This window comes from Saimiri boliviensis, chromosome 6, assembly GCF_048565385.1.
Source record: "Saimiri boliviensis isolate mSaiBol1 chromosome 6, mSaiBol1.pri, whole genome shotgun sequence".
Classification (NCBI taxonomy): Eukaryota; Metazoa; Chordata; class Mammalia; order Primates; family Cebidae; genus Saimiri; species Saimiri boliviensis.
In genome coordinates, this window is record NC_133454.1 from 118,967,942 (window position 1) to 118,993,485 (window position 25,544).

General features: G+C 41.6%; 2 protein-coding genes across 3 annotated transcripts in view; both read right to left on the bottom strand.

The window, feature by feature from the left end:
* The window catches only part of OSBP (oxysterol binding protein), a 44,077-nt gene extending 37,970 nt beyond the window's left edge, over positions 1 to 6,107 (bottom strand). Inside the window, exons 1-2 of the mRNA XM_039471046.2 lie at positions 5,620 to 6,107; positions 679 to 887 (exon numbers count right to left, since the gene is read on the bottom strand). Of these exons, the coding sequence (XP_039326980.1) occupies positions 679 to 887; positions 5,620 to 5,981 (571 nt within the window). The 5' untranslated portion in view covers positions 5,982 to 6,107. The remainder of the gene's footprint in view (positions 1 to 678; positions 888 to 5,619) is intronic.
* A 6,914-nt stretch (positions 6,108 to 13,021) lies between these two features.
* Positions 13,022 to 25,544, bottom strand: part of PATL1 (PAT1 homolog 1, processing body mRNA decay factor) — a 50,117-nt gene continuing 37,594 nt past the window's right edge. For both annotated transcript variants that reach the window (XM_074401520.1, XM_074401521.1), the window contains exon 19: positions 13,022 to 13,163. In XM_074401520.1, coding sequence (XP_074257621.1) covers positions 13,079 to 13,163 — 85 coding nt within the window. In that variant the 3' untranslated portion in view covers positions 13,022 to 13,078. The remainder of the gene's footprint in view (positions 13,164 to 25,544) is intronic.

Consider the following 25,544-nt stretch of genomic DNA (forward strand, 5'->3'; position numbering starts at 1 on the left):
GAAAATCCTACCATTTTCCTTGAAGCACAATAAACACATAACTTGATTGCTTTTTTTAGTTAACTAGTACAGCAAAATGAAGATTTTTCATAGAAAATATCACATACACAGTTTTTGGCAGTCTACTAAAACTGTTTCAACTTAACTAACAAAGAGTTAAGTAAGAAGATATCAGGAGAAAAAAGTATGAATAGATCCAAATTGTGAGGTGTAATACTCCTAAGACTGACCCAGCAATAAAACAATTATTTCTCAAAATTTTAAGAGAATCGATTGGCCTTAAAGGCAAAAGAAAAACTGTTATGTCTCTAGTACAGAATTTTTCAACCTTGGCCAAATAATTATTTGTTTTGGCAGCTGTTTGGTATATTATAGTAGGTTCAGCAGCATCCCAGGCCTCTACTCTCTAGATGCCATAGCACCTCCCTCCCTTCAGGTGTGACAACCAAAAATGTCTCCAGACATTGCCAAATGTCCGCTGGGGAGGCAGAATCAACACTGGTTGAGAACCATCACTCCAGCAGAAATACTGCATGATGAAGAGATGCTTGAGACATCTAGGAAATAGGTGATAATCAAATGACACAGCATAATGATGACAAAAAAAAAAAAAATGTGTGCATAAAAGGGGTAAACAGAAAGGTCCCCAGGCATAGCATAGCGTTCTTTGCTCCTGACCTGATTCTGCCAGCATCTTCACAGCTTTGGCCTTGGCCAGTTCCAGGGCTGTCACCCAGCGCTGCCGCTCAACTTCTGAGCTAGCTTTCAGATGGTAGGTCTGAGCGCCCCCATTGGAAATGATGAAGTTGCAGGAGTCCTCTACAGTGATGTTGGCTGTGGCGAGGTTGATGGTACCACGGCAGGTATGTCTCATTTCTGCCTTTGATCTACAATAACAAAACAAAGACAAGTTAAGGAGAAAGTTGATGAATGGTTTATCCTTCATCACATTCCATTTCTTTTCATAACTCTGATCTCCCTGAAAATATGATAGTCTTAGGAATCAGCAAGTTCTAGTCCCTCAAACGGCTCCCTAAAATTCAAGAAACAATCAGTAGGGATTTCCTTTCAGAGACTGTAAGTGTTGTTTCTGAGTCAGTTTTTTTTTTTTTTTCTTTTTTGCTTTGTCATCCCTCTTACCATTTGCTTTTTAGAAATAGGCTTTATAGGCCAGGCGCGGTGGTTCACGCCTGTAATCCCAGCACTTTGGGAGGCCAAGGTGGGCAGATCACCTGAGGTCAGGAGTTCTGGATCAGCCTGGCTAAAATGGTAAAACCCTATTTCTACTAAAAATACAAAAAATTAGCCTGAAAACCCAGCTACTTGGGAGGCTGAGGCAGGAGAATCGCTGGAACCCGGGAGGCAGAGAGCCAAGATCATGCCACTGTACTCCAGCTTGGGCAACAAGAGTGAAACTCTGTCTCAAAAAAAAAAAAAGAAAAAAGAAAAAAAGAAAAAGAAATAGGCTTTACTGAGGTATAACTACATGCAATGTTAATTCACCAATTTTAAGGGTACAACTGAATTAGTTTTGACAAATGTACCCAACTGTGTAACCACTACCACAATCCAGATGTAGAACATTTCTATCATCTCAGTAAGTTGCCACATGCCTTTTTGCAGTCAGGAATTATCTTTTACTTAGCAAGTTATAAATTGCCCTATAACCTTGTACAACAGTCTCATTTCCTAAGAATAGCTCCATTTTATATATGCCAAACCGTCTCACTCCTGACTATAACTCAGCCCAAATGAGAACTGTTACACCATGCTTAGAATTATATTGCAGAAGTGTAAAAAAGCACATTTAAATGTTTCGAGTATGAAATATTGGCTGTGGTTCAAATGATATGAAATAAGAACAGCAAGCTTTCTGGGGAGGTAAAAAGGAATCACCAAGTGTTTTAATCTTTCAGGAATACGTTCATTCCTAACATCCACCAAACTCGACCGGTGGGAACTCCTAAGCTGTCTATTAATAGCTAGGAAAGATTCAGCAGATCTGTTCTCAGAGGACTGGGTGTAAAAATTTTCCCAATCTCTAGTGACTGACAGTTCTATTAATAGAATAACTTTTGAACTTTACAGCATTACTTGGTGACAACAAGCTATGAGACTTCACATAAAATACCAAGATTCATATAAAATATCAAGATTCTAGCACAGTTGAGTGCCTAGCACAAACTGTCATTTCCCCACCACCCACTGGTTATGCCGAGGAACCTGCATGTTGAGACTGCAGTTTTCCCTGTCCAAATTGGAACACAGAGATCAAAGTCCTTTGCCAACTGCCACGGTACAAAGCAGAGCCATTTCCCTTTCAGTGGAGTCAAGCAGCCAACACACCTGGCACATCCAGAATTCCTGCATGCCAGAAATGGCACACACCCCATAAGATTTGGTATGTTTGAAAAAGTCTGTTTACTGCACTTAGGAAGACAGGTTTGCTGTTATTCAATTTCTTGCATGAACTGTTCTTCCTTTCTCAAATGAACACAGAACTAGTATGAGAAGGCCAGAGGGGTCTCAATGGACTGGGCCATTTTCTATCTCCTGCACCTGCCACAATGTAACATGAGTCCTTGTTTTTTCTGTTCTTACCTCCCCACCCCCAAGCTTCAGTTACATTATGAATAATGCAGGCTGAATTACAGATGCACAGCTGACAGGCCTGCTCACCCATGTTTTCTACTCTAGGGGTACTACTTGGACTTTCTTCCACATTCCTCCTTACTGGAGCTTTTCACAAACCACTTCTCAGGAATCTCTTCTGCCTGGGTCATCATTGTAAACTAAGGAAGTTTCTCAAATTACAAAAGGTCTGTAGCAGTTTAAAAAATATCAAGGAACTCTGGGAGTAAGACAGGCTTGATCTCCGAGCTCTTGGGTTTGGGCAGATACACCTGTGATTATAAATTAGTGTAGAAGCTGGAAAGACATGAATCTCAGGATACAAGATAGGTTCTTTAGGCACTACAATATTAGGTGGTATTTTCTGGTCAGAAGGTTCTTCCCTTAAAAGGCTAGCTGAACAAACAGAAATAAAAATAAAAAATTAAAAAAAAAAAAAAAAAGGCTAGCTGAAATAGTAATTCAATCTCTAGAATCCAGCCAGGAAAACTAATACTATGGCCTGTCACAATGTTTCTGGAAGAGCTATGATTCTATGTAAGGTTTTAAGTAATGGGACATCTAAGTAACTGGGTAGGTAAGCACAGGATAGGTAAAAAGAAGAAAGTGGTTTGCCAATGCCTATTAGAACAGCTCATCAGAGGATGGGTCTAGGAAGTACACAATCCCACTTAAAAGGAAAACAGTATGCTGGAAACAGCATACGTAAGAAACTGCAGGTTTTGGAGGTATGAAAAGCAGGAGGAATGACAGCTTGTCTAAATAGTTGTTTACACAGGAAGATGAGAAGCAGAAGAACCCTGTAGGAAAAAATAAACTGCCAGTATATTCGATAGGAAGTATTTCAGTGTAATTTTGAGGGTAGTGCACAGATTGATAACTCTCTGGATCCTGCTGCTTGGTTTGTTTGTGAGTGGGACCAACCTAAGTTGGTTAGGGCAGGCCTATCACATATTTCCCAATATGTAGTTGGTATGTTTTGGAAGGAGTTTTATCTGTAGTCAGACAGGTACCACTAGCTCTTGTAAGGGAGAAGTTAGAAGGGATAACAAATACTTGAAGACAACATGTAAGTTATTAATGTCTAAGATTACTACTGGTCAACACTAGCACTGATCAAAGAATCAATTGGCCTAGAAAGTGGATCTGGTAAGAACTTGGATGAGAAATGACCATATATGAAGGCCATGAAATGATACACAATTTTTGAAAATGCAAAATCAGTATTGACTTGAGACCCACGTCAGGATATAAATCAATTAAACATTAAAATGATGGTGAATAATAACGGGAAAACATAAACTTAAATGAGAGAAAAATCTGGGGAAATTAAAATTTTAGACTTGTAATTTAAGTTTAAATTGATAGTCCTGGATAAGTAGTTTAAAAGGGTTATAATTAAAATCAATTCTGAATACAGTAATGCAAATGAAATACACAATTATTCACAACTGTTGATTAAGCAGTGAGGCATTTTCCACTGTTAAGACGACAGGTGAGAATGTGTTCCTGCCAACAACCTCCAACTTCCACCTTCAATTTCCCCTCAAAATTCTCTAAAAGCCAACACAGTGGAGTTGATGGAAAGACTTGTTCAGCCTAACTCTCCAGGTAGCAGAATGATTCCTGGCAAAGGAAAAGAAACATAGAGTGAGCTACTCCTCAGCATCAGTGTTTTGGGTCTCAAAGAGGATGCTCTTCAGAAAAAAAAAAAAAAAAAAAAATTTCAATTGGAATATTGGAATATCATTAGGAAAAATATCCCTTAAGGAAGACTTTTATACTTTTTGTATAAAATACACACAGTGAGCATGATCCATAAAATTACTTGCTATTGATAAACAGTTATCTGTGTAACCGACTGATTCATTTAACACTAACCTGAGTTTTAGGTTAGATTGGTGTGAACAGAAGTAATTTCAAATCCCAACTCCTCCAAAACCTTGAGAAAGTTGCCCATGCTAAGTCTGTTTTCCTCATCAGTAAGATGGGAATATTTCCCAACTCTTAGGGTTGTTGTTGGGAATGAACAAAATACTGTAATGAAATACTGTACATAAAACACCTAGACACATTGTCCAGCCCTCAGGAAATGTTTACCCCCTATCCCCAAATCACCTATCTTTAACTCCTCTATCCTTTTTAGCCCAAAAGTATGCTATGTGATGGCCAGGTTACGAGTCATCATAAATATATATTAAACAGTCCAAAATAAACCTTGTTGAACAGAAGTAATCATACCAAAGACATGGATCCTTCTTTTAATAAAAGTTAATCCTAACTACCCGAAAATCACAGAAATATTGGACCAAACACTTAATCATTTCCACGGGAGGAGGTGGGACAAGCAAAAATAAAAGCAGCACTGGGGTGCACATCTCCATTCTGGGCTGTCCGGAGGCGAGGGCGTAGGCAAAGTCTTGGAAGAGACAAGGCAGAAAGGGGACAGAATACCAAAGCCACCGTGTGTGACGTCCTTGTGTCTGAATGTGAAGGGAGCAAGGACCGGCACATCAAGAGCTACGAATAACCTTGAGTTTTGGAGACTGGGCACTGACAGCTACAACTTGGGACTTCCACTGTAAGTTCCTAGGGGGGAGTGTCTCGGGTTTGCTCTGCTCGTGTGTGTTCCCTTAGTACCTACACCAGTACCTTGCTTGCAGAATTAATGATTGCACCCGTGTGCTGGTGGAAATACAATGGAAGAACAGACACTCTCCAAACAAATGCTGATTGGAAAGGCCGGGAGCAAGAGAAAGACAGGGCACCAAGGGTAGGTAACCCGAGAGGAGGGGAGGGGAGGTGTGCGTCCAGGGGCTTTTCACTTTCGTGACAGTGGGCTCCGGTCCCGGGGTCAATCCGCACAGATGACGAAAAGGGGCCTGGGGCGACCCTGGCTGCGGGGCCGGCAGGCGGGAATGACGGCGCCGGGACTGTCGGCAGCGATGGTGGAGGCAAGGTGAGCGACGGCGCCCCGGAAGCAGTTACCTGTAGTAGCTCAGGAGCCCGTTGCTCAGCACGAACCACCGCCGCTGGTAGCCTTTGATATAATTGGTCCATTTGAAGAGCCAGCCCTCTCGAGCCGAGCCCGAACCCCCGGCGCCCGAGCCGCCCGAGCCCCCCGTCGGCGGCACAGGGGCCGAGCCAGCCGCCGCCACTCCCCCGGCCCCGGGGCCCGGGCCTGCCGTCGCCGCCGCGGCCACCGTCCCTGACGCGGCCCCGGAGCCTGGCCCCGCGTCTCCGCGGCCGCCGCCTGCTCCCACCACTGGGGGACCGGCGCCGCCGCCGCCAAGTGCTGCAATGGCTGCCGGGCCCGGCCCCACCACTCCTCTCAGCTCCGTCGCCGCCATGAGCCACCGCCGCCTGGAGATACAGGACCGGAACCGCCTACGAGACCCGCCGTCGCCGCCCGGAGCGCCCCACACGGCTAGCGCATCAGCCACCGCTGCGCAGCGTCCCCGCCCCGCCAGGCCAGCCGCGGGGAGGAGGGCTCGGCCGCCGGGAAGGAGGACGTCGATTGGTGCCGCTGAATGTCACTTGCGGAAGACCCCGCGGACATTGGCATTTCTCTCGGGCCTGTCATTTTACAGCGCCCAGTGAGAGCCTGGGGTGGGACGCGTCCACCAGACCCACCGTTGATTGGTTCAGATGAAAGCCAATCAGACATATGAAGAAGCTCATTGGTGCTTTCCTGAAGTTTCCAGCTCTCAGGGAGGACGGGAGAATGCGGGGTGCCGGAACAATCTGATCACCGATTGGCTGGTGTTTCCGCCACTCATTTCAGTTTATGCTCCTGTCACTGCCACGTCACCCCCTCCCATCACTCTTCTCATCATCCTTTTCCGCCCTTGAGGATTGGTGGTTTACGGTATCAGCTGCTCCACCTTTTGTACCATTTACTGAACGAGTTGAGGAAAAAGGGAAGGAATCTCGTCCTCGCATCCTCATTTTCTTTTTTTATTGGTTGGCACCTATGCCACTCACGTGGTGGAGAGGCGGGGCAATAGTTGGAGATGATTGGTTCTGAGAATTGGCTGTGAAAGCGGCATTGCTGACCAATGAGAGAGAAGTAATAAGAGAGGGGCAGGCCGGGGCAACCAATGAAATCCGAGAATACCGGCTGGAGGCGTGTTCGATGCTTCCAGCCTTTGGGAAGTTGGTGGGAAGTGAAAGTGACTCGGCCTCTTAAAAGCTTTTTTTTTTTGACGTGGGTGTGATGTCGTGTTCCCTTTTCTGAATTAAGACCTTCATAGTTTCTTGTTGGGAAGAACCGGGCGGACAGAATAACTCTCGATAATCAGCCCACGCCTGAGGCTCCCTTGAAGTACCCCCCCATCTAACTCAAAGCTGGAGACCCAGATTCCAGGGGTGTCCAGAAGTAGCTTCTGCAGTCCCTTCCTGGATCCGTGGTCCCCTCGATCCTTCCCTGGTTTGCTCTTTGTCGCTCCACACCCCTTGTGTTTTGATTCTGGAATGTCATATGCCTCTACTAATTCTGTCCCCTTCAGAAGTAGATTCGCGATGAACTGACTTATGTGTCTCTTCCAGGGCAAAAGGCCCTTGCTTGGTTCTAGCATCATAGATGCCTTGTATATGCTTAACTTTGGACAGAAAATTATTTTTTTGTATCTTTAAACTGATATAGTTGTACGTATTTCCAGGGATGCATCTGATATTTTGATATATGTATTCAATGTATGATGATCAAATCCGTGTAATTGAGATATCCATTATCTCAAACATTATCTTTGTGTTGGGAACATTTTCTGCTATGAGTTCTCTTGTAGCAGAAAATCGTTATTTTTGATCAACTGACTATTCACACATTTGTGAAGATTACAAATCCAGTAACTAATGTAACATTTAAATGTAAGCTATTGTTGCAAATGTAGCCCAAAGCGCTGTACTTTGGGGAATCCAGCATCTGTTACATTTTGCTAGTTTGAACAGGCAATAGAAATAGCTGTTAGATAGTACTGTAAAAGAAATTGAATTTCTTTGGCAGTGTGCTTCCCAGTGTCAATAAATTAAAGTATCTTTTTTAAGAAAATGGTTTCAAAAGAAGAGAAGTATTTATTGAATTCTGGAGAGAGAATACTCTTTAAAAATCTGCCATTTTTAGGGCCAGGTGCAGTGGCTCATGCCTGTAATCCCAGTACTTTGGAAGGCTGAGGCGGGTGGATCACGAGGTCAACAATCGAGACCATCCTGGCCAACATGGTGAAATCCCGTCTCTACTAAATATACAAAAATTGGCTGGGTGTGGTGGCGCCCACTGGTAGTCCCAGCTACTCGGGAGGCTGAGGCAGGAGAATCACTTGAACCTGGGAGGCAGATGTTGCAGTGAGCCAAGATAGCGCCACTGCACTTTAGCCTGGCAAGACAGTGAGACTCTGTCTCAAAAAAATAATAATAATAAAATTTAAATTTAAATTTAAAAATCTGCCATTTTTACTATCAGGGATCATTTCTATACTATCAGGCATCATTTCTATAGCTTATGACTAGTGAATTTCTCTGAATGTGTAGAGCAAAATAAAATCCGTTAGATGTAGGCTATTTGGGATTAATTTTTTTTTTTAAACTAAACTAGAGTTAATCCATTTAGGCTTGAGTCCTGCTTTTGCTACTTACTGGCTCTGTGACTTTCAGAAAATTGTTTAAGGCTGGGCGCGGTGGCTCACGCCTGTAATCCCAGCACTTTGGGAGGCCAAGGCAGGTGGATCACGAGGTCAAGAGATCGAGACCATCCTGGTCAACATGGTGAAACCCCGTCTCTACTAAAAATACAAAAAATTAGCTGGGCATGGTGGCACGTGCCTGTAATCCCAGCTACTCAGGAGGCTGAGGCAGGAGAATTGCCTGAACCCAGGAGGCGGAGGTTGCAGTGAGCTGAGACCGCGCCATTGCACTCCAGCCTGGGTAACAAGCGCAAAACTCCGTCTCAAAAAAAAAAAAGAAAGAAAAGAAAATTGTTTAAGCACTCCAGTCTCAGTTTTCACTTCTGTTAAACAGGGATAAAACCTCGCAGGAAGGTGGTTGTGATTAAGTGTGTTTGAATGTGTTTGATAAACTGCAGATAGCTACAAACATGTGAGTTGTGTTGCCAAACACATCTCACAGGTTACTTGCCATCACAAAGGAGAAATGTACCTTTACAACAGGGAGATCTGGCAGTCCCCACCTTAACTCAGTTATCCAATTTAATATCAGTAACCCTTGGACAACCAACATTTTTATGAGATTCCCAGTGTGCTGCAGCATGAAGTATACAGTATCACTTAATGGTGTTTTCTTGCCAAAAGTATTGAAAATGAATCTAATCAAGTCTTTGGATCTAAGCTCTAGTTTACAAGGGCTGGAGGAACCAGTTAAACAATATCCCCAAGTAGATAATCGGATAAATCAAGAACCGGAAGCATTCTATAAGACAACTACTTTATAGAAGATAAGCTATAAAGGAAAATCAATGTCATAAAAAATGGTCAAAGGTGATTGTTCTAAATTTGAAAAAACTTAAAAAGACACAATCAAATGCTTGACTGGATTCTGATTCTAGAAAAGCAGCCTTTTAGACATTTTTAAGACAATTGGGGAAATTTAAAAATGGACTGATATTAGATGTTAGTTATTACATTTGTTCATTGTAAAAATGGTATGCTGTACAGGGGGAAACATCTTTACAACTTGGAGAAACATAGGAATGAAGAGTTATGATATCTGTAACTCTCTTTAAAATGGTTCAGCAAAAAAGAAAGATTAGAGACCAATCTGAGCAACATAGCTAAACCTCTGTCTCTACCAAAAACAAAACAACAAAATTAGCTGGGCATGGTGGCATGCACCTGTAGTCCCAGCTACTTAGGAGGCCGAGGTGGGAGGATTGATTAAGCCCAGGAGGCTGAGGCTGCAATGAGCTGTGATTGTGCCACTGTACTCCAGCCTGGGTGACAGAGGGAGGCCCAGTCTCACACACGCATGTGCGCATGCACACACACACATACACACACAGCACCAAGGAAAGATATATACTTTGAAATGCAAACACACACACCTATCTGTCTGTCTGTCTGTCTGTCTGTCTGTCTACCCTCCTACCTACCTACCTATCAAGCAAACATGCCATGCCAAAATGTTAATTGTTAAATCTGTGTGGTAAGTATATAGGTGTTTACTGTATTATTTTTTTTATTGTATTGTATTTTTTAAAAAAAGATTTTGAGAGACTAGTTTGAGCTACTGTTGTTACCCAACACTGCCTCCAGAATACAGACCAGAATTTTTGGCCTGGCAAATGAGGCCCATGACAGTCTGATATCACCTCTCCTTTCTAGCCCTCGCTCTTTTTTTTTTTTTTTTTTTTTTTTTTTTTCGAGACGGAGTCTTGTTCTGTCACCTAGGCTGGAGTACAGTGGCTCAATCTCAGCTCACTGCAACCTCTGCCTCCCAAGTTCCAGGTTCAAGTGATTTTCCTGCTTCAGCCTCCGGAGTAGCTGGGATTACAGGCGTGCAGCACCATGCCTGGCTAATTTTTTTATTTTTAGTACAGTTGGGGTTTCATCACGTTGGCCAGGCTGGTCTCTGGTGGCTCACACCTGGTGTCTCTCTTTTGCATTGGTGTACTCTGTGCTCCAGTGAAATTGATCCACACATCTTTTTCCACATTCTCAAACTAATGCCTTTGTGTATGCTTTCCCTCCATTAAATGCCCAGTGAATCCTTCCACAGAATTTCCTCTAATTTTCTTGGCTAAAAGTATGCCCCATCCTCAGGACTCACAGGGTTTCCTGTAATGTTGTCTTGCCTTATAATTATCTATATTTCAGTCATCTCTCCCCTACTAGAGGGTCAATTTCTCTAATGTATAATCTGTATGTATTTCATCCATGGTTCCCCCATGACGGCACACAACCTAGCATACTCATCTATTTAACAAATATTTATCAACTATCTATTATATATCTTCGGGCCTGAGCCAAGTCTTGGGGACAAAGTAGTGAATATACAAATAGGCTCTGGCTCCTTGTGAAATGTAAAGAATCTTAGGGATATACACAGTATTTGTAGTGAAAAAATACACACAGTAATTATTCACATATGTACAGTAATATGGAGGATAAGAAGGCTATGAAAGAATAACAGGTGTAACCTGTCAAAGAGAGATTAAACTGTTTAAGCTGCCATCTAGGGACTGGGGAGGAGAAAGCAAAGTAAACAAATCAGTCATTCTTTTTCTTTTTCCTTTCTTTTCTTTTTTCCTCAGTCATTTTTGTGTGAAGGCCTGAGGATGAAAAGAGAGGCAGTACCTGAGGTGGGTCCATAAGCCGTGGAGAGTGAAAATCCCAAAGGGCCATAAGACCTCATAAGGAGTTCGACTTTTATTCTCAGCGCAACAGGAAGCAATTGAAGGAATTAGAGTAAGTGACCCCAATTCATTCTTTTCCCCTTTCTTCTTTCCTTCCTTCCTTCCTTCCTTTTCTTTTTCTTTCTCTCTCTCTCTCTCTCTCTCTCTCTCTCTCTCTCTCTCTCTCTCTCTCTTTCTTGTTGTCTCTCCCTTCCTACCTTTCTTTCTCTCTCCCTGTCCATCTTTTTTTTTTGGACAGGGCCTTGCTCTGTCATCTAGGCTAGAGTACAATGTTATAATTATAGTTCACTGCAAACTCCTAGGCTTAAGCAACACACTTGCCTCAGCCTCCCAAATAACTAGGGCTACAGGCATGTACCACCATGCCTAGATAATTTTTACTTTTTGTAGAGACAGGGTCTTGCTACCCAGCCTGCTCTCAAACTTTTGGCCTCAACTAATCCTCCCACCTCAGCCTCCTAAAGTGTTGGGAGTGGAGCCACCATGCCTGGCCTCAATTCTTGTCTAAAATTATCACTGGCTGATGTGTGGAATCACAGGAGTGGAGAGGGACAGCAATGAGAAAATTTCTACCATCTTTTGTTTTTAAGATGGGAGTCTCACACTGGGCTGGAGTGCAGTGGCGCCATTTTGGCTCACTGCAATCTCCACCTCCCAGGTTCAAGTGATTCTCCTGCCTCAGCCTCCTGAGTAGCTGGAATTACAGATGCCCACCATCACGCCTGGCTAATTTTTTTTGTATTTTTAGTCAAGACAGGGTTTCGCTATGTTGGTCAAGCTGGTCTTGAACTCCTGACTTTATGATCCGCCCACCTGGGCCTCCCAAAGTGTTGGGATTAGAGGCATGAGCCTCCATACCCAGCCTTCTACCATCTTTTAAAAGAAAAATATTGATGACTTGGTTGAATGTGGTGGAAACAGGGATGGAAAGAAGTGAATATATTCCAGATATATTTGGAGATATAACTGATAGGACCAGGCACAAGACAGTGATTCAGTTGATGCTTAATGTGTGAAATAATTACAACAAATTGGCATTTTATTTTTTTCATGAAGTCATTGTCCTCATCCCTATACCCAGTCAGTAACAAAGACTGGGTGATCTTTTATGCACCCTTTCTTTACTGGCCTAGATTCTTGTGCTTTCTTCTCATTTTTAAACTCATTTATTTGCTTCTAGTCTATCTTCCAGAATTCTCCTCACAACTGCCAGAGGGATTTTTTTTTGTGAGACAGGGTCTCTCTCTGTTACCCAGGCTGGAGTGCAGTGGCACAATCTTGCTCACTGCAACCTCTGCCTTGTGGGTTCAAGTGATTTATGTGCCTCATCCTTCCAAGTAGCTGAGACCACAGCTGCATGCCACCATGCCCTGCTAATGTTTGTATTTTTTGTAGAGATGGGTTTTTGCCATGTTGCCCAGGCTGGTCTCGAACTCCTAAGCTCAAGCCCACCTCAGCCTCCCAAAGTGCTGGCATTAAAAGCGTGAGCTACCAAGCCTGGCCAGAATCTTAATCTGTTCTTCACCTGAGTTTCTCGCTCTGTAATCCTCAATGACCCCACTGGTCTATAAGATAAGATCCTGATAGTTCACTTTGCCATCTAAGGCCCTTCCCTACCAGGTCCTAATCTTGCTTTCCCATCTCACGTTTTACTGCTCACTTTAGTTGATACTGTTTTACCTCCCAAACTCAATATATTGGACATTTTTGCTTTCATGATTTTTTTTTTTACATAGACTCTATTTTTTTAGAGCAGTTGTAGATTCACAGAAAAATTGAGCTGAAATTACAGAGAGTTCCATGCACAGCCTCTCCTACCATCAACATCCAGAGTGGTACAACTGTTACAATTGATGAATCTACACTGACACATCATTATCCACCCAAAGCCCATAGTTTACATTAGCATTTATTTGGCATTGTACATTCTGTGGGTTTTGAGAATGTATAATGACATTTATCCAGCATTATAGTATCATACAGATTAGTTTTATTGTCCTAAAAAACCTCTCTGCTCCACCTATTCGTTCCTCCTTTTTCCTTACCTCTTGGCAACCAGTGATCTTTCTACTGTCTCCACAGTTATGCCTTTTCCAGAATGTCATAGTTTGAATCACACACATACAGTTGTCCTTCAGTATCCATGGGTAATTGGTTCCAAGATCCTCTGCAAATATCAAAATCCACAGATGGTCAAGTCTGTTATACAAAATGGTATAGTATTTGCATATAATCTATATGCATCTTCTCTTACACTTTAAATTATCTCTAGATTACATCTAATACCCAATACAATGTAAATACTATGTAAAAGTTGTTATCCTGTATTGTTTAGGGAATGACAAGAAAAAAGTCTGTACATGTTTAGTACAGACACAGCATCTCTTTTTGGTAGAATATTTTTGATTGGTTGAATTCATGGAGGCAGAACTCACAGATATGGAGGGCTTACTGTAGTTTGAAAAGCAGCCTTTTAAAAATTGGCTTCTTTCACTTAATGGTATGCATTTAAGTTTCCTCTAAGTATTTCATTATATAGATATACCACTTGACCTGCTTCAAATCCTGTTTTGGCTAAGTGAAGCAATCTTGGTCTGTTGACTTAACCTCTCACCAGTTTCCTATGACCATACTAACAGCATCTGTTTCTCAAGGTTTGGGAGAAGGAGTAAATAAAAATGCATGAAATGTGTCTGGCATATGGTAAATAATAAATGCTGACTATAATTACTAATTATGCAAGACTATCTTTCCAGCATAACATAACTAACCCTAAGGGGACCCACATGTCTTTCTTGAGAGTATTAGACATATCATAGAAAAACCTGGAAATACTGGGACTTTATGAAGTACAAATGGATTCATATCATGTAGGGATACCAGTTTTTTTTTTTTTTTTTAGTGTTAAGCACTTTCACAAATATCATTGATTTTTTTTTTTTTTATCACAATCCCGTTTGTTCTACCACCCCTTTTACAGGGAGGGAAACTGAGATTCATGAATAAAGTAACTTGCAAAGGTAAAGCCGACACTCAAACAGAGATATGAATAGGGCCATAGTCTCTGATATTACTCGTGCCTTGGAATCTTATTTAAAACAAAACAAAACAAAAAACAACAAACAATTTGAAGGGCCGGGTGTAATGTCTCACACCTGTAATCCCAGAATTTTGGGAGGCTGAGGTGGGCAGATCATTTGAGCTCAGCCTGGGTAACATGGCAAAACTTCATCTCTACCAAATATACAAAAAGTTAGCTGGGTGTTTTAGCTCCCGTCTGTGGTCCCAGCTACCCAGGAGGCTGGGGGAGGCTCTCTTGAGCCAGGGAAATGGAGGCTACAGTGAGCTGAGATCACACCACTGCACTCCAGCCTGGGCAACAGGGTGAGACCTCCTCGAAACAAACAAACAAAACAATTCAAATAGTTAAGTTAGAAGTCAACATGTACTATATTTTCTGTGATCAAAATTAAACCAAATGTCACACAAAGGCTCCTGTTTCACAGCAGATAATCATGCTTTGCAATTCACAGAGAAAGTGCTGGGACCACAGGCCTGAGCTGCCATGCCTGGCCAGACACAGACTTCTTCCTCCTACTTTGTATATTATTTCTATTATTACCTTTTGCCCTAAGGTGGCTGCTAGAGCTTCTAGAATTCCCTAGAATTTGTAATAACTTAAAATTCAAGGCTGGGCACAGTGTCTCACATTTGTAATCCCAGCACTTTGGGAAACTGAGGTGGGTGGATCAGGTAAGGTCAGGAGTTCAAGATCAGCCTGGCCAACGTGGTGAAACCGTGTCTCTACTGAAAATACAAAAATTAGGCCAGGCATAGTGGCTCACACCTGTAATCCCAGCACTTTGGGAGACCGAGGCAGGCAGATCACCTGAAGTCAAGAGTTTGAGACCAGCCTGGCCAACATAGTGAAACCCCATCTCTACTAAAAATACAAAAATTGTCATCCCATCTGAATTTGATCAACTTAAAAAAAAAAGGAAAAAAAACCCCACAAAAATTAGCTGGGTACAGTGGCAGGCACCTGTAATCTCAGCTACTCAGGAGGCTGAGGGAGGAAAATCGCTTGGACCCGGGAGTCAGAGGTTGTAGTGAGCTGAGATCACACCATTGCACTCCAGCCTAGGCAACAGAGTGAGACTGCATCTCAAAGAAAAAAAAAAATTAGCCAGTCATGGTGGCACATGCCTATGGTCCCAGCTTCTTGGGAGGGTGAGGTGAGAGGATGACTTGAACCCAGGAAGTGGAGGTTACAGTGAGCTGAGATCATGCCACTGTACTCCAGTCTCGGAGATAGAGTGAGATCTGGTCTCAAAATAAAATAAAATTTAAAAAAATGTGTCTGATAACATTTAATGAACTCTAATTCAGGTTGAATAGCCCTTATCCAAAAGGCTCAGGACCAGAAGAATTTCAGATTTTTATTTTTTGGATTTGGAAATATTTATGTTATATATACAGTGCTTACTGGTTCAGCATCCCTAATCTGAAAATTCTAAACCTGAAATGCTCCAATGAGCAATTCTTTTGATCATTATGTCAGCACTCAAAAAGTTTCCAATTTTGGAGGATTTTGGATTTCAGGTTTTCAGATTAGAGATGCTCAACCTGTACCAAATGATTGAAAAAGTCCTTCATAATAATTGAGATTAGGCTTATCTGGAAGTTGCAGAGGCCCGATTTACATTGATTTAAACACATAATAGTTTATTTTCACACATGAAAGAAATCCCAGGATAGGAAGCTCAAGGTTGGAATGGTGGCTCACTGAAGTCTTCAAAGACACAGACTATTTTTTTTTTTCTTCTTTTTGAGACAGGTTCTCACTCTGTGGCTCAGGCTGGAGTGCAGTGTTTTGATCTTGGCTCACTGCAGCTTCAACCTCCCAGTCTCAAGGGATCCTCCTACCTCAGTCTCATGGCTATTTATTTTATTTTAATTTTTTATTTTTAGTAGAGATGGGGTCTTGCGATGTTACTCAGGCTTGTCCTGATCTCCTGGGCTCCAGTGATCTGCCTGCTTTGGATCACTGGAGCCCGGGTGCTGGGATCCACAGGCCTGAGCCACCGTGCCTGGCCAGACACAGACTTCTTTCTCCTCCATTGGATGTTATTTCTGTTATTACTTTTTGCCCCAAGGTGGCCACTAGAGCTTCAGTCATTACAACTGCATTTCAAGCAGCAAGAAGAGGGAAGAAAGAGGACAAAAGTGTAGTGGCTTCCCCTTAGGGAGCATTTTTGGAAGTCACACACAACATGTTTACTTATTCTTTGTGGGATAGAGAAGTGATGGAAAATGATTGTAATCAGGTTTTCTTTGTCTGCCGCTCACTCCCTGCAATCTTGGACACGTCATGTCCATGCTCTCTCTCTCTTCTTTTCTTACTTCCTACAAACACAAACCTATTACATTTTAACTTAATTAACTCTTTAAAGAACCTATTTTCAAATAGAGTGACATTTTGGGGTATAGGGGGGTTAGGATGTCAACATAAAGAGTTTTAGGGGTGGACACAATTTATCCTATAACATACACGGGATACATATGATATGTGAAAGTTACAAAGCATAATAGTCAAATGAATACTGCTCAATCCAACACTCAACATAAGAAATACAAAATGACCAGTTTTCTACATCCTATCCCAATCCTACTCCCTTGAACACTTCCAAAACTAACTGTTGTCTTAAATCTATTTTTTTCTAACTTTCATTTTGGATTCAGAGGGCACATATGCAGGTTTGTTACAGTGTATTGTGTGATGTTGAGGTCTGGGGTATAGATGATCCTGTCACCCAGGTAGTGAGCATAGTATCCAATAGTTTTTGTTGTTGTTGTTGTTGTCGTTGTTGTTTGAGATAGAGATTTTTTGCTCTTGTTGCCTGGTCTGGAGTGCAATGGTGCAATCTTGGCTCACCACAACCTCCACTTCCTGGGTCAAAGTGATTCTCCTGCCTCAGCCTCCTGAGTAGGTGGGATTATAGGCACCTGCCATCACGCCCAGATAATTTTTGTATTTTTAGTAGAGACGGTGTTTCAGCATGTTGGACAGGCTGATCTCAAACTCCTGAACTCAGGTGATCTGCCCGCCTTGGCCTCCCAAAGTGCTGGGATTAAAGGTGTGAGTCATCATGCCCTGCCAAGCATAGTATCCAGTAGTTTATCAGCCATCTCCCCACTTTTGGAAGTCCCCAATGTCTATAGTTCCCATTTTATATCCATGTGTACCCATTGTTTAGCTGCCACTTACAAGCAAGAACATGGAGTATTTGGTTTTCTCTTCCTTTATTAACTTACTTAGGACAATGGCCTCTAGCTGCATCCATGTTCCTGCAAAGGATATAATTTTGTTCTTTTTTATGGCTGTGTAGTATTCCATGGTGTATATGTAGCACATTTTCTTTATCCAATCCGTCATTGATGGGCACCTAGGTTGATTCCATGCCTTTGCTGTTGTGAATAGTGCTGAAATGAACATATGTGTGTATGTATCTTTTTGGTAGAATGATTTATATTACTTTGGGTATATATCCAGTAATGGAATTGCTGGGTCAGATGGTAATTCTGTTTTAAGTTCTTTGAGAAACCTCCAAACTGTATTCTACAGTGGCTGAACTAATTCACACTCTTACCAGCAGATATAAGCATTCCCTTTTCACTACAGCCTCACCAGCATCTGTTATTTTTGACTTTTTTATAATAGCCATTTTGACTGGTGTGAGATACTACCTTATTGTGGTTTTGATTTGCATTTCTCTGATGATTAGTGATGAGCATTTTTTCATGTTTGTTGGCCATTTTTCTGTCTTCTTTTGAGAAGTGTCTGTTCATGTCCTTTGCCCATTTTTAAAGTGGAATGTTTATTTTTTGCTTGCTGCTAAATCTATGTTTAAAAAAATTATTCCCTCACTTTGCCTTTTAAAGGCCCAGACTTGTGACTGGTGATACTAATATGAAGCCCTCTGATAAGTGCTCCCTTCTTTTGTCTATTTCTATCTCCATACAGCAGAGTGATTTTTTTTTTTTTTTTTTTTTTGAGACAGAGCTTCACTCTTGTTGCCCAGGCTAGAGTGCAGTGGCGTAATCTCAGTTCACTGCAGCCTCTGCCTCCCAGGTTCAAACAATTCTCCTGCCTCAGCCTCCTGAGTAGCTGAAACTACAGGGGCCCAACACCATGCCCAGCTAATTTTTGTATTTTTAGTAGAGACAGGTTTTCACCATGTTGGCTAGGCTGGTCTTGAACTCTTGACCTCAGGTGATCCGCCCACCTCAGCCTTCCAACGTGCTGGGATTACAGGCATGAGCCACCATGCACAGCAGTGATTTTTAAAAGTTATAAGTCATATGATGTTTTGTGTTTTTTACTTAAAACTCTGCAACAGTTTCCCATTGCAATAAGAATAAATCCCTTCAAGACTCTGTGTGGTCACTCTCTGCCCACTCTGTTCACTCTAGCAACATTGACTTTCTGCGGTTCCTTGAACTAAACTCATTTTCATCTCAGGGGCTTGGCTACCTTCTTTATTTTGCTTGAGATGCTCTTCCTAGACCTTTCCATATCCGTCTCTTCTCATTATTCAGATGTCTGCTTGAATGTCACCTGCTTATTGAGGCCTTCCTTGCTACTTTGTCTACAGTACAAGTATACCTTCCCCACTTGAATCACTTCGTTCTTTTCTTAGCACTTATCAATAAGTATCCCCCTCAGAATGCAAACTGTACCAGAATAGGGGTTTAGTTTGTCTTTGTCACCACCGAATCTGGAGAATGTGGGACATACAAGAGCTTAACTGACTTATATTATCAAATTGTTTCTGATGTAGGAGTTGATGTGATAAAATGAGTGAAAATGTATTTTGAAATGAGTCTTGTACACACAGACTAATTTATTACATTGAGCTCTATTCTCTGAATGATATCTTTAAGCTGTTTGTTTGCTTCTTTCTTTCTTTCTTTTTTTAATCTCTCTTTTTTTTTTTTTTTTTTTTTTTTTTTTTGAGACAGGGTCTCCCTCTGTCGCCCAGGCTGGAGTGCAGTAGCATGATCTTGTCTCACTGCAATGTCTGCCTCCCAGGCTCAAGTGATTCTCCTGCCTCAGCCTCCCGAGTAGCTGGGATTACAGGTGTTGCCACTCTTCCCAGCTAATTTTTATCTTTTTAGTAGAGACGAGTTTTCACCATGTTGGCAGGCTGGTCTCAAACTCCTAACCTCAGATGATCCATATGCCTCAGCCACCAAAAGTGCTGGGATTACAGACTGGAGCCACTGTGCCCAGCATTCTTTCCTCCTCCCTCTCCTCTGCTCCCCTTCCCTCCCTCCCTCCCTCCCTTCTTTTGTTTTTATAAGATAGGATCTCATTTGTCAGCTGGAGTGCAGTGAAGCAATCACAGCTCCCTGCAGCCTCAACCTCCTGGGCTCAAATGATCCTCCCACCTCAGCCTCACAAGTAGTTGGGACTACAGGCATGCATCACCATGCTTAACTAATTTTAAGTTTTTTGTAGAGATGGGGGTCTCATTATGTTGCCCAGGCTGGTCTTGACCTCCTGGGCTCAAGTGATCCTCCTGCCTCAACCTCCCAAAGTGCTGGGATTACAGGGGTAAGCTATTGCACCCAGCTAAACTTTGTTTTCCTCTTCTTCTTCTTTTTGTTTTTGGGACGGAGTCTTGCTCTGTCACCCACGCTAGAGTGCAGTGGCGCGATCTCAGCTCACTTCAGCCTCTGCCTCTCAGATTCAAATGATTCTCCTGCCCCAGTCTCCCAAGTAGCTGGGACTACAGGTGTGAGCCATCACACCTGGCTAATTTTTGTACTTTTAGTAGAGACAGGGTTTCACTATATTCACCAGGGCAGTCTGAAACTCCTGACCTCAAGTGATCTGCCCACCTTGGCCTCCCAAAGTGCTTGGGATTACAGGTGTGACCCACTGCACCTGGCCAGCTTTGTTTCTTAATAGCAAAACTACTTCATGACGGTGTATTTGTTGGATGCCTGCTAGATGTTGATTCTGTGCTGGGCTTTGTAGTACAGCTGTGACTAAGACAGACCTTTTCCACATTTGTGAAGCTCCCATATTAATGCAGTGAATTTATGAAAAAAACCAATCACTGTGACAATGTATCTAATGTAAAAAAAAGGGGGGGCATTTCAAAATACTGGGAATGAGGAAGAGTGGAAGCAAGGAGTCTTTTTCTTTTTTCCCCTCCCTAGATGATGTTTACATCAAACGGCCATAGAGATTCCTGACAGCTGCATCACTGTGACTCTGATCCTTGTATATTGCAGTTGATCCTGATTACAGCCTGAATCGCTCCCTTTTTGACATTGCTGAGAGACAATGCTTAACCTGCCTACTGAAAATGAAGGCACTGAAATCCAATCAGAAGAGTTTGCAGATGCAATGTTAAAGCCTTGCAGCTTTTCAGCTGCTCCTCTGAAGCATGGGTCCAGGAATAGGAGCCTTCTTGCAGCCAAGACACTAGAAATGGAGCTCAAAACTTAAGGTTGAAATCCCAGTTTTAGACCTTACCAGCTGGAAGGTCTTGCTAATCTAGTTTTGGTACTGTACAATTAATAGTCGCCCATTCTATTTCAAAAGGTTATAGAAAAGACTAAACTGGAATATGAATATGTTCTTTGTACACTATAAAATAGCTATAGAAATGTGACATTGTGGGTTTACCTTTGTCACTGTTGGATGAATGACAGTGATGATGAAAAGTATTTGAAGACGGAATTCTATTAATAGGAGAACAATTAGATAAATGATGGCACAATGGCACATAGTGGAATACTATACAACCATCAAAAGGAACAGGGGGCCAGGTACAGTGGCTCCTGCCTGTAATCCCAGCACTTAGGGAGGCCAATATGGGAGGATTGAATGAGCCCAGGAGTTTGAGACCAGCCTGGCGAACAAGCAAGACCCTGTCTTTGCAAAAAATAAAATAATTAGCTAGGCATGGTAGTGCACACCTGTTGTCCCAGCTATTCAGGAGGCTGAGGTGGAGGATTCCTTGAGCCCAGGAGGTTGGGGCTCTAGTGAGACATAATCACATCACTGCACTCCAGCCTGGGCAACAGCAAGACCCTGTCTCAAAAAAAAATAATAATAATAACAGGGTAGCTCTCCATATACAAATGCAGAAAGATGCTCATAATGTATTAAGAGAAAAAAAGTAAAACTATAATCTATGTATGCATTTGCACACAGAAATCACTTGGAGGACAATACACTAAACTGTTAGCAGTAGTGTTTCTGGGGGGTCAAATTTGAGATCCTTCTTTTTGTTAGTTATATGCAGATTTGTTTCTCATTTGTTAGATTAGTGCAATCTAAGCAATTGAAGAAATTTTATATTCCCAACTGGCAAAGAACATGTGTCACTGATTACCTAGCTCCATGCTAGATATTTTGTGTATCTCAAGTCAGATTTTGGTTAATATTGCTTTGAAGAATGAACTTGGTTAAATTGGGGGCTTGGAGAGTCATGTTGAATAATAAACAAGCTCCTCAGAACAGCCTTACATGCAACATTTGCAAAATAAGCAAAGCAAAGGCTGTCATGAGACATGCAGTCTGTTCACAACTGTGCTTCTAATGCAAGAAGAAGGTCAAAATGCTATTAGGTGATTTCAAGATACTGAATTCTCAGACTAAGACTTGTTTCCTACTAAGTTCTCAGGGACCACAATATTAAATGTACTTAAGCATAACTGGAAAAAGCGGAAAAGTATAAGACCCCTTCAATTTCCCTACTTCTGTTTCTCACATAATGGAATTCACTGCCCCCCAAAAGTAGATGGCTGTCAAATTCAGAAAATTGGCCAGGTGCAGTGGGTCATGCCTGTAATCCTAGCATTTTGGGAGGCTGAGGCAGGATCACTTGAGGTCAGAAGTTTGAAACCAGCCTGGCCAATATGGTGAAACCCCATCTTTACTAAAAATGCAAAAATTAGCTGGGCATGGTGGTAGGCACCTGTAATCCCAGTTACTCAAGAAGCTGAGGCAGGAGAATTGCTTGAGCCCAGGAGGCAGAGGCTGCAGTGAGCTGAGATTGTGCCATTGCACTCCATCCTGGGCAACAAAGCAAGACTCTGTCTCAAAAAAAAAAAAAAAAAAAAAATCAGAAAGTCATGTCTTGTCCTTTGTAATGGTTAGCAGGGCAACTTGGGTGATTTAACAGCCATAGTTTGGGGATTTGTTAAAGCGGTTCTTTGATCCCACACTTGGTATATCATCTTAAATGTTTACTGTAGAATAACTGATCTCATCTCAAGATGATTGCCTTGCTTTCAGATGACTTTTCCAGACTTCCAGCACATTCATTTGCTATGCAGTCAAATTCATTGGCTCTTATATCAAGCACAACTAGATTAGACACTTTTGCCTTGGTAGAACTTATTTTATTTATTTTTTATTTTACTTTGAGTTCCAGGATACATGTGCAAAATGTGCAGGTTTGTTACACAAGTATACATTTGCCATGATGGTTTGCTGTACCCATCATCATAGGTTTTAGCCCTGCATGCACTAGGTATTTGTCCTAATGCTCTCCCTCCCCTTGCCCCCGACCCCCCAACAGGCCCCAGTGTGTGTTGTTCCCCTCCTTGTGTCCATGAGTTCTCACTGTTTAACTCCTGCTTATGAGTGAGAACATGTGTTTAGTTTTCTGTTTCTGTGTCAGTTTGCTGAGAATGATGGCTTCTAGCTTCATCCATGTCCCTGCAAAGGACAGGATCTCATTCTTATTTATGGTTGCATAGTATTCCATGGTGTAAATGTGCCACATTTTCTTTATCCAGTCTATCATTGATGGGTATTTGGGTTGGTTCCAAGTCTTTGCTATTGTAAATAGTGCTGCAGTAAACATATGTGTGCAGGTGTCTTTATAGTAGAATGATTTATAATCCTTTGGGTATATACCCAGTAATGGCATTGCTGGGTCAAATGGTATTTCTGGTTCTAGATTCTTGAGGAGTTGCCGCACTGTCTTTCACAATGGTTGAACTAATTTATACTCCCACCAACAGTGTAAAAGCATTCCTATTTCTCCACAGCCTTGCCAGCATCTATTGTTTCCTGACTTTTTCCTTACACCTTATACAAAAATTATCTCCAGATGGATTGAAGACTTAAATGTAAAACCCCAAACCATAAAAACTCTAGAAGAAAACTAGGCAATACCATTGAGGACATAGGCATGGGCAAAGACTTCATGATTAAAACAACCAAAGCAATGGCAACAAAAGCCGAAACTGACAAATGGAATGGAATTAAACTAAAGAGCTTCTGTACAGCAAAAAACAAAACAAAACAAACAAACAAATAAAAACTAGCATCAGAGTTGTCAGGCAACCTACAGAATGGGAGAAAATTTTTGCAGTGTACCCATCTGACAAAGATCTAATACCCAGAATTTACAAGGAACTTGAACAAATTACAAGAAAAACAACCCCATAAAAAAGTGGGTTTTTTGGTTTGTTTTGAAAAGACACTTCTCAAAAGAAGACACTTATGTGGACAAACTTGAAAAAAAGCTAATCATCACTGGTTATTAGAGAAATGCAAATAACCACAATAAGATACCATCTCATGCCAGTCAGAATTGTAATCATTGAAAAGGTAGAACAAGTTTTTTCACCAGAAATAGCTACTATGTTTAGCAGTATTAAGATAATATCTCCCTTTTAAGGTTATAATACATGCTCAATGAAGACAAATTGGGAAAATTTAAAAATCAGGAACAATCATCTGCACACAAAATCGTCCACAGCTCTTTCTCTTAAAGGAAACCACTATTTGGTCACCCTTGATTTCACTCTTTACACACACACGCGTGCACACACACACACACAAAGTAAAAAAGTGTGTGTGTGTGTATATATTTTATTTTTATTTATTTATTTTTTTTGAGATGGAGTATCACTCTGTTGCCTAGGCTGGAGGTCAGTGGCACAATCTTGGCTCACTGCAACCTTCACCTCCTGGGTTCAAGCTATTACCTAGCCTCAGCCTCCTGAGTAGCTGTGATTAAAGATGCACATCACCATGGCCAGCTAATTTTTGTATTTTTAGTAGAGACGAGGTTTTGCCATATTGGCCAGAATGGGCTTGAACTCCTCACCTCAAGTGATCTGCCCACCTCAGTCTCCCAAAGTGCTAGGATTGCAGGCGTGAGCCACCATGCGCAGCCTCCCGTATATTTTTTACTCCACAGAGATTGTCACGTACATATTACAGAACCTATTTTTGACTTAACATTATATTCTTACTATTTTCCTATATAACTAAATTCTTCAAAAATGATTTTTTTCTTTAAAAATTTTTTTTTCTAAAAACCTAAGCAATACATTTTCTCTGCAGAAAATCTGAAAATTACTGAAAAGCCAAAAGAAAAAGAAAGTTCTCCATAATCCCATTACCTACAGATAGATACCAGTAATCTTTAGAAACATAACTTTCCAATATTATTTTTTCATCAGACATGCATTTTTCTTAAAAATTGGATTCAAAGCGTATATGTTTTTCACCCTACTATATAAAATATTTTCCATGATTAAATATTCTGCCTTTTAAAATTTTTTTAGGCATGACCTTGCTTTGTCTCCCAGGCTGGATCTCATTACAGCCTTGTACTCCTGGGCTCAGGCAACCCTCCTGCCTCAGCCTCCTGAGCAGCTGGGAGTACAGGCACATGCCACCATGCTGGGCTAAGCTTTAATTTTTTTTGCAGAGACAAAGCCTTGCAAAGTCTTCCCTCCCAAAGGCTGGGATTACAAGCACGAGCCACTGCACCTAGTCCAATATTCTGCCTTTCTAATTATCCACAACAAATGCATCACTGTTTACTTAACCATTATTGTAATGTTGAACATAGATAATTTCTAATTTTTCTATTATGAGTAAAGCTGGCTGGGTGAAATGGCTTATGCCTGTAATGAATCATTTGGGAGGCCAAGGCAGGAGACTCACCTGAGCCCAGGAGTTTGAGACCAGCCTGGGTAACAGAGCAAGATCCTGTGTCTACAAAAAATAAGATAATTAGCTGGGCAAGGTGACCTGTGAAGCTCAGATGGGAGAGGATTCCCTGAGGCCAGTTCAAGGCCGCAGTGAGCTATGATTGCTTCACTACAGTAAAACCTGGGCAACAGAGCAAGAACTGGTCTTCCAAAAAGAAAAATAAGTAAAGCTGTGCTAAGTACCATTGCTTTGTTATCTTTAGATTTCTAAAGCCAAAGTAATTGTTCAAAGGCTAAGAATACTTTGAAGTGCTTCACATCGTGAAAGTACTTTCCAGAAAGGTAGACATTTACCCCCACCAGTGAGTGGTAGTGTCAAATTCTAACATTATTTTTAAAGTTTTTATTAATTTGGTAGGTTAAAAACATTTACTTTTTACTTCGATTACCAGTGGGGGATGAGCTTCTTAATATTATTCACTTGCATTGCATTTTATTTTGTGAACTATTATTCACAAGGCTGTCACCTATTACCCATTAGGGTTGATTACCTATGTATTATTTATCA